Source organism: Hyperolius riggenbachi, chromosome 7, assembly GCF_040937935.1.
Source record: "Hyperolius riggenbachi isolate aHypRig1 chromosome 7, aHypRig1.pri, whole genome shotgun sequence".
Lineage (NCBI taxonomy): Eukaryota > Metazoa > Chordata > Amphibia > Anura > Hyperoliidae > Hyperolius > Hyperolius riggenbachi.
In genome coordinates this window covers 39,159,271-39,172,075 of record NC_090652.1, presented here as the reverse complement: position 1 = coordinate 39,172,075, position 12,805 = coordinate 39,159,271, and the positions used below count along the sequence as shown (strand labels likewise).

At 44.4% G+C, this 12,805-nt stretch overlaps 1 protein-coding gene across 1 annotated transcript in view; it reads right to left on the bottom strand.

Moving 5' to 3' along the window:
* LOC137525481 (up-regulator of cell proliferation-like) overlaps positions 1–12,805 on the bottom strand; it is a 57,708-nt gene that overhangs the window by 19,235 nt on the left and 25,668 nt on the right. Inside the window, exon 2 of the mRNA XM_068246591.1 lies at positions 8,847–9,160. Within this exon, the coding sequence (XP_068102692.1) occupies positions 8,847–9,141 (295 nt within the window). The 5' untranslated portion in view covers positions 9,142–9,160. The remainder of the gene's footprint in view (positions 1–8,846; positions 9,161–12,805) is intronic.

Sequence of the window (12,805 nt, the reverse complement as noted above, 5' to 3'; positions counted from 1 at the left end):
GACTGCCTTCTCCGCCACCACCAACAGGGTCCAGGAATCCAGGTGGATTCCTGATTTTTTTAGGCCGCTGCTAGCAGCAGCCGCTATAATATTTTTTCTGGGGTGTGTACATGCTTGCCTAATTTTTCTGGCTGCACTGTGGGTGGCTGCAACAACAAAACAAAAGGCATGTACATGTGCCCATCCCCCTTCGTGATCATTACCTTGCCGCGGTGAAGGGGCTTGCGTATCACAATGAAGCAATGACCGCCGGCTTTATGAGTGTCTCGGGGGTTGGCACACCAAATATAATAAGGTCGTTGCTTCATTGTGGTCAGACCAAATTTGATCAGCTGGACAGTCACTGTTCTGTCATTAAGCTACATCAGCCGGGAGACCATATGGGCTGTAAAGCCACCATCACCTGCACTCTCGTCATGGTGCGCACCAGTCCAGCATGGCTGTCACTATACAAACGGCTGTTTGCAGTCACTGCATACCTTTCACTGCATCTGTGACTGCACATTGTATTATACCTGGCAGTCAGTGCATACCTTTCACTTGAATGGACGGCAGACTTGCCCTCCAGAACAGATTCTCCTGAAAGGCAAGTGGTGTTGTCATTGTCCGCCATAACAGATTGTCGTTACAGGATTTAAAATTGATTCATTTAATATACAGTAGGGCCTCGAAAGTCCTCCTCCTGTATTGTTATTTTTAGCCCAAACAAGTCTCTTCTGCTTGTTGCCTGTCCTTAGCAGTGGTTTCCTAGCAGATATTCTACCATGAAGGCCTGATTCACAGTCTCCTCTTAACGGAATTGAACCCTCATTCCCCGGCCATTACCCGTGGTCACTCACAAATGGCAGACTTGCCCTCCAGAGGATTCTTGTAGAAGAATCATGGTGCAAAAATTGGCCGCCATAGGTTAAAGGATTTAAAGTTGATTCATTACATCAGGGCCTCGAAAGTCCTCCTGTATTGTTATTTTTGGTCACTACCTCGGGGCGGGCATGCCATGCCTGCTGCCCTCCTTGCCTGGATGTGTGGTGGTAGCTGTTTCTTAGGCTACAACTCCAGACCGGAATCAGACCAGGAAGGATTCCCTGGCCATTACCCATGGTCAGTGGTCACAATGGCAGACTTGACCTCCATAACAGATTCTCGCCGGAGACCAACCTGGTGAATCGCAGTGAAGGCACCATCAGACTTGCCTTCCATAACAGATTCTCGTTAAAGGATTTAAAGTTGATTCATTACATCAGAGCCTCGAAAGTCCTCCTGTATTGTTATTTTTGGTCACTACCTCGGGGCGGGCATGCCATGCCTGCTGCCCTCCTTGCCTGGATGTGTGGTGGTAGCTGTTTCTTAGGCTACAACTCCAGACCGGAATCAGACCAGGAAGGATTCCCTGGCCATTACCCATGGTCAGTGGTCACAATGGCAGACTTGACCTCCATAACAGATTCTCACCGGAGACCAACCTGGTGAATCGCAGTGAAGGCACCATCAGACTTGCCTTCCATAACAGATTCTCGTTAAAGGATTTAAAGTTGATTCATTACATCAGAGCCTCGAAAGTCCTCCTGTATTGTTATTTTTGGTCACTACCTCGGGGCGGGCATGCCATGCCTGCTGTCCTCCTTGCATGGATGTGTGGTGGTAGCCGTTTCTTAGGCTACAACTCCAGACCGGAATCAGACCAGGAAGGATTCCCCGGCCATTACCCATGGTCAGTGGTCACAATGGCAGACTTGACCTCCATAACAGATTCTCGTTAAAGGATTTAAAGTTGATTCATTACAGCAGAGCCTTGAAAAAGTCGGTTCTTTCTTTTTCTTTTACAGTCAGGACCAGTGTATCCCCTGCCGTGCCTGCTGCCTTCCTTGTGGTAGCCGTTTCTTAGGTTCCAACTCCGGAATCGAATCGAAGCAGGATTCCCCGGCCTGTTTGTTACCCGCCGTGGACACCATGGTACTGAGAAAGTACCAAAGAAAGTTTCACACAGTTGAATGAATGGCAGACTTGCCCTCCATAACGCATTCTTGGCAAATGCTTTCGACTTGGTTTGTCTTACGCTGGGTCAAGGGTCCATCTGACCACAGATGCCTGGTCTGCATTACGCTGGGTCAAGGGTCCATCTGACCACAGATGCCTGGTCTGCAAAGCGTGGTCAGGGCAGGTACAGGACTTATACAGCATGGGTCTCAGGCTCCCACTTCGGACCGGAATCGAACCCTGATTCCCCAACCATTACCCTTGGTCACAACGGCAGACTTGCCCTCCATAGGATTCTCATTGAAGGTACTGAACCGCAAGCAGAAAATGTAATTTAAAAAAAAAATTTGATGTAAGCTTTAACAATGGTAGAGAAAGAACCATGGAAAGTTGATAAGGCAGTCAGACATTACCTAACCTGACATCATTGAGTGAGGAAGAGCAATCTCGCCATGGTGCACAGTAGTCCAGCACGGCCGTCACTACACAAACAGCTGTTTGCGGTGCGTTACACAGTGAGTTTGGTCTGTCAGTGTGAAGCAGTACACTAATTACACTCTAATTACACTCACTGATTGATGTATACACATGCAAAAAGTTTTAAAGCACTTTAGGCCTGTAATTTAGCATTCAATGTGATTTCTGCCCTAAAAAAGGCTGCTTTGCGTCAAATCCAGATTTTTCCCCGGGACTTTTGGCATGTATCCCACTCCGCCATGCCCCCCTCCAGGTGTTAGATCCTTTGAAACATCTTTTCCATCACTTTTCTGGCCAGCATAAGTGTTTCTACTTTTCCAAGTTCGCCTCCCCATTTAAGTCTATTGCGGTTCGTGAAGGTTTGTGCGAACCGAACCTTCCGCGGAAGTTCACGAACGGGGTTAGCAAACCGAAAATCGGAGGTTTGGGCCATCTCTACTTTTGGGTAGATCCCACATGCCTAAAGCCTGGTACACCTTAATTTATGATTGGCCAATCACAGACCAATTTTACCCCCACTATGTAGTATGAGAGTTAACCTACACAATCTGTTCATAGTATTTAAAATCTGTCGACCATCATACTACATGGCAGTGGTAAAATTGGCCAATTGAAAGTGTGTGCCAGGCTTAAGTAATGGATGCGCCACACACCGTCTGCCTAGCTAGGACGAGCTTAGTGCTTATGATATTGCAAGGTGGGGAGCAATAGAAGCATTACGTGTTATTGCTGATTAAAGTTTTTCAGGACACTGAGCATGATATTATAAGCATGATATTATGAATCTGTTTGGTTAAGCACTATTCTATTTGGTTTACTGAGGAGTACCAAGTAAGCTTTTATAGGTATAAGGGAAAACACCTTAAAAAACAAACACAGAGACATTGGGAACCTGGACGGTGTAGTGAGTTCAAAATAAAAAGGAGTATCAATCAGTAGACTGGAGTACTCACACAATTGGTTTGCAGGGAGTGAAACTTACCAACGTAGCTTTTGGAGACTAACCGTGTTCTCACGGGTATAGTGCTTTCACTGTACGTGGGTCACTTTCTCTGGTGCAAATCAAATATAAATAGTGTAAGGCCGCTTTCACACTACATGTGATTCCAATTTTTTTATACGATCCAATTTTTATATTGCATGCTGCTATGTTTTTTAATCTGAACTGGATCATATGAAAAATCGTAATCGCATGGAGTGTCCAAGAGGTCTCAAGAGGAGTTATGGCTAAAGCAGCGCTTTCAGACAGTAATTTGGGCGCCGTAAAAAGACAGAGCCCAAATTACCATAAAAACAGTGTATTTCGGCTGCCAGCAATAGCTGAAAGCCAAATTATGTATTTCCCCACTGTCCACGGTAACCTGGAGGGGGAATAGTAATTAATGCCGCTGGTACTTTTGCAGGTGCAGGATGAGCTATTTTCCGGCATTACTCTGTGCCCAAATTTGCCGCCGGCTTAAAGCAAATGGGAACCAAATGCTAAAAAGAAAACCCAGATACTTACCTAAGGAGAGAGAAGGCTCTGGGTCCTATTGAGCCTACCCTCTCCACTCCCAGTGCACTCCGTGCAGCGCTTCCTTCGCCATTTGAATCCCCCACCGCGGTGGACTTCGGAAGTTTTCGGGAGCCTAGTCCTCAGAAACACAGGTGGCTCCATACTGCGCACATGCGATTACGTGATAGAGGGTGCTCGCAGGAGCATAACTAGTGTGGATCACCCTTCCTGGCCTGCTTAGGGCCATTTTTTGGGGGGGCAGGAGGGGTCGCAGCATGAGGGGAAAGCTGGCCACACATTGGTGGGGAGGGGGGCAGTCGCCCCCTCCCTCACCTTTGGCTCTCCCCTCTGCGCTCCCCTCATGCATTAATAATCAGTGGCTGGCATCGGGCAGTGGCAGATACACATACCTCCATCCACCGCGGAGGTCCATCTCTAAGTGCCTCATGCTACTTCCTGTTTAAACAGCAAGTAGTTCCAGACACTTAGACATCGGAACCTCCAGCGCGTGGATGGAGGTATGTGTATCTGCCGCTGCCCACTGCCAGCCGCTGATTATTGATGCAGGAGGGGAGCGCAGAGCCCAAGGTGAGGGAGGGAGGGACTGCCCCCCTCCCCGCCGATGTGTGGCCAGCTTTCCCCTCATGCTGTGACCCCTCCTGGCCCCCTATTGTTACACCCCTGGGTGCTTGCACGTGCGCAGTATGGAGCGGCTCGTCTTTGGGAGCACTCGGGCTCCTGAAGAGTTCCTGAAGTCTCTCTTCGGTGGCAGAGAAAATTGCATTTGGCCGAATTAGTCAAATGCTGCTATGGTGGATTCTGAGCTGGAACGGACACCAGGAGAGGAGAGGAAAGGCCCTATAGGACCCAGAGCCTTCCCTCTCCTTATGTAAGTATCTGCCTTTTTTTTTTTAAGCGATGGTTCCCATTTACTTTAATTATATGTACGCCTCTAGCAAGTACCTCCAATGAAGGCTAGGAACACAACACTGGATAAGAGGCCCCCAGTAATGATTCAAAAAAAAAACAAAAAAACCCAAAAAACTTTAAAACCAAAAAAGAATTCGAGGTGGCTTACCTCAGTGATTACACAATACAGGTGAAACTCAAAAAATTAGAATACTGTATGTCCATTGAACAAGCAAGAAAAATAAGATTAAAAAAAAAGAGAAAGAAAGAAAAAATGTTTACCTGTTACATTATTGGCATAACCCAATTAAGAGCAATGTCTAAGACAAGGATAACTTATTAGTTTCACCTTTTAAGATGAATTACTGATATGAATGGACTTTTGCACGATAATCTAATTTTTCGAGTTTTACCTGTATTAGAAAAAGGAAGACATTATTTTGCACTAGGCAACGCGTTTCGTGAATTCCTATGTGTCACATTATCAGACCATGGGCCATATGCAATTCACTTTTTCACCTGTGTTTTCTCCTAGGTGATATTTTTAAACTTGTCAATAAAATGCCTTTTAACCACCCTGGCGTTCTGATTAAATCGCCAGGGTGGCTGCGGGAGGGTTTTTTTTAAATAAAAAAAAAACTATTTCATGCAGCCAACTGAAAGTTGGCTGCATGAAAGCCCACTAGAGGGCGCTCCGGAGGCGATCTTCCGATCGCCTCCGGCGCCCAGAATAAACAAGGAAGGCCGCAATGAGCGGCCTTCCTTGTTTTGCTTATATCGTCGCCATAGCGACGAGCGGAGTGACGTCATCGACGTCAGCCGACGTCCTGACGTCAGCCGCCTCCGATCCAGCCCTTAGCGCTGGCCGGAACTTTTTGTTCCGGCTACGCTGGGCTCAGGCGGCTGGGGGACCCTCTTTCGCCGCTGCTCGCGGCGAATCGCCGCAGAGCGGCGGCGATCAGGCAGCACACGCGGCTGGCAAAGTGCCGGCTGCGTGTGCTGCTTTTTATTTCATTAAAATCGGCCCAGCAGGGCCTGAGCGGCAGCCGCTGGCGGTGTTGGACGAGCTGAGCTCGTCCAGACCGCTCAGCTGGTTAAGCCCCCAGAAGGCAAGAAAATGATTAAAATAATTTTGATAGTACTTTTTCACCAACTTTTTGGTACTTTTTTAGTTGAAAAGTACTGAAAAGTTATTTAAAATCAAAGATGAAAAATTATCTCCTAGGTGAAAACTCAGGTGAAAAAGAGAATTGCATATGGCCCTGTGTCTCAGTGTATACAAATCAATGCAGAGCATACTCAATAATAGACACACAAACAAACGCTCAATATGAAAATGCATAAAACTTTGCTTTAAAACACACATACCGGGTTGTGCAAAATACTATAGCATATATATAAATATAAATCATTAATACAATATAAACAACTAGTTATTATCATACAGCCATAGTCACACATGATATGATCTAGGATAGAAAAGAACAGTTCGATAAAACATCAACGTGTATTTATATATACACCTATGTATACACACGTTGATGTTTAATCGAAATGTTCTTTTATATATGCACCTGGGTAGGGCAGACCTACCAAAAGAGGATTGGATCTCGTATACCGTATGTCTTTACAATTTGGACCAAATTATAATTAAGGGGATTATTCTATGAGTAGCTGTTAAGAATAGAAAGTGCACATTGCTTAGAAGTCAGCACTAAAAGTTATATGATAAAGTGCACTACAGAATAATGTGCTTGTACCAGGCCCTATGCTGTGCACATTTATCTGTGAAAGGGCCAGTGGGAGCAATAATGACTACTGCAAGTTCTATTTGCTCTGTCAATGGGCTGGAAGACAGAAAGCAGTGGCCGGTATAGAAAGAAGAGGGAGAGTCCTCTATAGTACATTGTGGGTAACAGTACAAACCAGGTATGTGTAAGTAGCCAAAGCATTGAGCGCCTTTGACGCTCACCCGTAGTCTACATAGATTCATCCCTGTGGCTTGGACTTCTGGGTGTGCAGGATAGCATGAGTCACCTGTGATGTCATTACGTTTGTGTGGCAACGGGCTAGCAGGCTACAGATTGGGAGTCCGTCCACCATATTAGATGTGGCTGAAATGGGCTAGAAGTCTTCCCTGTAGTAAATGCCATGGCTCAAAGATAGGGAGGGGAGAATGGAATGTACAAGGGGGAAACAGAAGCGCTCCAATAGTGCATTTAAAGATTTTTATTTATTTAAAAAAAGCAACAAATATTGCACTTACATGGTGGTTTCTTTAAAAATTGTGTGTATGTGGCCTGCCACCGATCAATCCTCCAAGCTGCGGTCTGGCCAGGATAAGGGCCGCTCTGTACAACTCTGCAATGTTCCTGCTGGGAGCGAGAGGAGAAGGGGGCGTGGCCGCACCATGTATGTGCCGCTACGTCACTACCGGTTTCGGCGTTTGCCACGCCTTCATCAGCCTTCATGACCTGATGAAGGCCTGGCAAACGCAGAAACCAGTAGTGACACATACGTGGAGCAGTCACGCCCCCTTCTCTTGCTTCCAGTAGGAACATGGCGGAGTTGTACAGAGCGGCCCCAGGTCCTGGCCAGACTGCAGCTTTGAGGATTGATCGGTGGCAGGCCACATACACACAATTTTTAAAGAAACCACCATGTAAGTGCAATATTTATTGCTTTTTTAAATAAAAAAATCTTTTAATGCACTATTGGAGCGCTTCTGTTTCCCCCTTTCACTTTCTTCAGTTTCTGGAACCACCCAGCGAAGAGCAGCTCTGCAGTGTATTAACAAAGGGACACCCCCTTTAATATTGTCAACAAAATAAGCCCTTTTTTTAGATAGACAGCACAGGATAAAAATGTTTTATCTTCTGAGAATGGAATGTGCAGCTGTGATAGTTTACTTCATCCTAGATAAAGTATGCACTGTCTAATAAATTATGTCTGTATATGTCCAGCTATACTGGAATTACGACAGGCTCTTATTTACAGAAAATAACTTAAGTTAACTAATAAGCTAACCTACCTAAGTATTTATGTATTCAGAAATGTATTAAATGTATTACTGCATAACCCAATAGTTAATTATTTAAAAAAAGAGTTCTGCAAAAGCCCTGATTAGTGGCTATATTGATAATTTTGGTGCATTGATAAAATAGCCACTTATAGCTGCTGTTTGGCAGTTAATAGCCACCAATCACAGCTTTTAACATTTCCATCTACAGCGATGAAAATATCGGGGGGGGGGTTAGGGCTAGGAGGCAGGGGTCTTTAACATTAGGAGTGTGTGGGTGGTCCTTAGGGGTTAAGATTAGGCAACACGGGAGGTGTGAAGTTAAGGTTGGGCATGGGGGGGGGGTGGGGGTGGGGGGCATTGTGTGTGTGTGTGTGTGTGTGTGTGTGTGTGTGTGTGTGTGTGTGTGTTAAGGTTAGTAACCGAGGGGCACCATTTTTTACTAGTTGACTTTTTTACATGTACATTAGACATAGAGCTGTAATTCAGTGTATGCCTCCTGAGTAGATAGCATTTAAAAACAGTGGTCAGTTAAATTTGGTTGTGATCTACATAGAAGTGATCGTGTTAGCAAGATAGGAGTTTGGAAGAGGAAAAGCAGTAAAGAGAGAAAAACACTGAGCCTTGGGAAACACTGAAAAAGAGGGGTGTAGAAGAGGACAAGATACCTGCGAAAAGGTTTTGAAATGAGCAGTCAGATAAATAAGAAGCTAGAGATAATGCTGATAATGTGCGCAGTCTGGAGTAGGAAAGGAAATATCAACAGTGCAAAGACAGAGGAAAGTACCATGAAAGGGAAAAGAGAAAGGTTGCCTTGTGACTTGGCTCTGAGGAGCTCATCGCCATCCTCCATAAGAACCATTTCAGTTATGTGTGGGTGTCAAAAACCAGACTGAAGAGGTAGTGAAGAAGTGAAATGTACAAAACCATCCCTGAAATATTCTTAAGTTACAATGAGAAGTTACCCACTTTCTGGAAAGAGCTTGGACACATCAATCAGATCTGGAAATCTGGTGACCATGTTCTCGAGATGGCAGAGGAATTTATGGCAGGGTTCTTCTCCATTCTGCAATAGGATATTTATCATCTTTTCAGATCTCACCACTGGATTTTCTTCTTTTTGGAGCTCAATAATATCAAGCAGATTTATAAGACCTGTTGACCCCACCTCATCAAGCAAACCATCCACGTCCTTCTCAAACACGTCCAATAATTTCCATTGAAGACGTTTTATAACCTCTGGTGCTTTCTCACCAGAAGCCATGATTGCTTTATTTCATGACCTGTAAATACATTTATAACACAGTTACTTTGCCAATCTGCAATAAGTGTTCTTTAATAATTCTGTTGAGGGGCTACACATGATAAGGATAGAAAACTTATGAGCTAATCAGATAAAGGGATGCATTAACTGAACGTCGGTAAAATGTATGTGCACAGAGAATGGTTGTTACGCAAAACCAGTGCTGGGCCGAAATTACCCATGAGCGTAATTACGCATCGTAATTCAATGCAAAATTACGTGTAACTTACGGTCTTACGCGTAATTATTTAGCCATAAAGCGGTATCGTAATTACACCGTCTACCGTAATTGCTAGGTATGCGTAATTTTACGATGACTTACGCGTAATTTTACGCATAATTACTAACGTACAACTCCCCTTTTCTAAGAGTAGCCAATCAGTCAACATCCTAAGCAACCAATAGTATCTTCTCCCGCCCTTCAGTATATAAGTGTACGTTTTGACGCATACGAATAATGTGTACGCAATAGCTGTCACATTGACGGCTATTGCGTACACATCGTCCGTATGCGTCAAAAAGTACGCATTAATGGGTATTACGGCACTATACGTAACATCGTAGCGTAAGTGCCTACATTACGGTATCCTTACGCGTAACTGCGTAAGTTAACGCGTAATTACAGTGATGAACCGTAGATAATTTCCTACGCCGTAACCGTAATTGCGTAATGCGTACTATCGTAAAATTATGCGTAATGATCAGTAAGCGTACATTTTTCCATTACGACCAGCACTACGCAAAACACAGAACATAAATTATGCAGTTTGTGTTACCTGTGTTATACACACAACGCATATGTTACCTGAATAACACACACTATGCAAATAGTATAATGAACCTTAACCCATTCGCGTTCCGTCGTTTTCACTTGAGCAATGTTCACCTCCCATTGATTAGCCTATAACTTTATCACTACTCATCACAATGAACTGATCTATATCTTGTTTTTTCGCCACCAATTAGGCTTTCTTTGGAGGGTACATTTTGCTAAGAGCCACTTTACTGTAAATGCATTTTAACAGGAAGAATAAGAAAAAGTTTTCAGCCATTATAGTTTTAAAATAATACATGCCTCCATAATTAAAACTCACGTATTGTATTTGCCCATATGTCCCGGTTATTACACCGTTAAAATTATGTCCCTATCACAATGTATGGCGACAATATTTTATTTGGAAATAAAGGTGCATTTTTTCCGTTTTGCATCTATCCCGATTTACAAGTTTAAAATAAAAAAAATATAGAAATATTTCATCTTTACATTGATATTTAAAAAGTTTAGACCCTTAGGTAAATATTTACATTTTTTTTTTTTTTATTGTAATGTTTTTTTTTTTTATATTAAACATTTTATTTGGGTATTTTTGGGAGGGTGGGATGTAAACCATAGATTTATAATGTAATTGTGTGTTCATTTTAATTTTTTTTACTTTTAGTTGTAGTTTTACTTTTTGGCCACAAGATGGCGGCCATGAGTTTGTTTGCATGACGTCACTCTAAGCGTAACACACGCTTAGAGTGGCGCATGGGGGAGGCAACAGCCAGAAAAGGCGCAGCTTCTGAGAGAAGCTGTCGCTTTTTCAGCTGGGAAGAGGAATCAGTGATCGGGCACCATAGCCCGATTCACTGATTGCCTGGCTAACGAACCGCGGGCCGGGAGCGCGCGTGCACGCGCGCGAACGGCCGCGGGAGCGCGCATGGTTCCTGGACGTAGTTTCTACGTCCAGGAACCAAAATAGGTTAAACAAGCAGTGCATACGTTGTGTGTACAACATAAGTTATGTGAATTGTGTACCTTATGCTGCAGCTTGGTGTTTGGAACGTGGTTGTTGTGATACAACCAAAACTATATTTGCATGAAGTCATATGCTTGACCCTATTGAACGACTATGAAGCGATAACCCGCCAACCCACCAAATCTTTGTGGGCTGTATTTATCATAGCTCTTTTAAGGCTTTTTTTTTTTTACAAAGTTAATTGAGAAAATTTTTAACCTACAACGAGTGAGCGCTGGTCCATTCAGTACAGTGGAGATACCATGGACTCAAATCACAGCAATACTCTAAAGGTGGCCACTAACGGTCCAATTTCTAGCGAAAAATCGTTTGAGCGATCAGAAATTCTGATCGGATTGGTTGTAAATAATCTCCATAGATGGGCACAGTCAATTACAAACGATTATAAAAATAGTCGTCCAATTGGATTTTCGGCAAATCAAAATTTGGATTTTCTTGTTGGTTGTGATAGATAGGAAGCAAAGATTGGTTCTTTGATGGTGTAGTGATCAGAATTTTTTGATCGCTCAAACGATTTTTTACTAGAAATTGAATCGTTAGTGGCCACCTTTAGGTTGAAACTTGACACAAGAGAGACAAGTCTAGCAGAGTCTAATAAAACAGTTACACATTTACCATTCACAGCACATTTGTTTTACAATAGGCATAAATGGACATGCAAATGTAGCAAACAGTGATTGATGTCTGTCCCTTTAAAGCGGACCTGAACTCAGAACTTGATCGCAGCTCTAAAAGATAAGCAACAGCATAATAACTAGTGTTGGGCGAACAGTGTTCGCCACTGTTCGGGTTCTGCAGAACATCACCCTGTTCGGGTGATGTTCGAGTTCGGCCGAACACCTGACGGTGCTCGGCCAAACCGTTCGGCCACATGGCCGAACTAAGAGCGCATGGCCGAACGTTCCCCGAACGTTCGGCTAGCGCTGTGATTGGCCGAACGGGTCACGTGGTTCGGGCCCGAACGCGCTCTGATTGGCCGAACGGTCACGTGGTTCGGGTAAATAAATACCCGAACCACGTCATATCTCTGCCATTTGTCTGTGGGTTTAGCTTTGGGTAGGCAGGTAGGGTAGTTCGCTCTCCAGCCACGCTAGCCAGGGTCCCCCCCAGTCATTGTGTGTCGCTGCTGGGAACAGTAGTACACCGCTCGCTCAGCCACACTATATATAGCATTGTTTACTGCCACTGTGTACCTCGCTCAGCCACGCTATATATATAGCATTGTGTTTTCTGACACTCTGTGTACACGGCTTAGCCTGACTAATATAGCATTGTGTGTACTGCCACTGTGCACCTCGCTCAGCCACGCTATATATAGCATTGTGTGTACTGCCACTGTGCACCTCGCTCAGCCACGCTATATATAGCATTGTGTGTACTGCCACTGTGCACCTCGCTTAGCCACGCTATATATATAGCATTGTGTTTTCTGACACTCTGTGTACACGGCTTAGCCTGACTAATATAGCATTGTGTGTACTGCCACTGTGCACCTCGCTCAGCCACGCTATATATAGCATTGTGTGTACTGCCACTGTGCACCTCGCTCAGCCACGCTATATATAGCATTGTGTGTACTGCCACTGTGCACCTCGCTCAGCCACGCTATATATAGCATTGTGTGTACTGCCACTGTGCACCTCGCTCAGCCACGCTATATATATAGCATTGTGTTTTCTGACACTCTGTGTACACGGCTTAGCCTGACTAATATAGCATTGTGTGTACTGCCACTGTGCACCTCGCTCAGCCACGCTATATATAGCATTGTGTGTACTGCCACTGTGCACCTCGCTCAGCCACGCTATATATAGCATTGTGTGTAC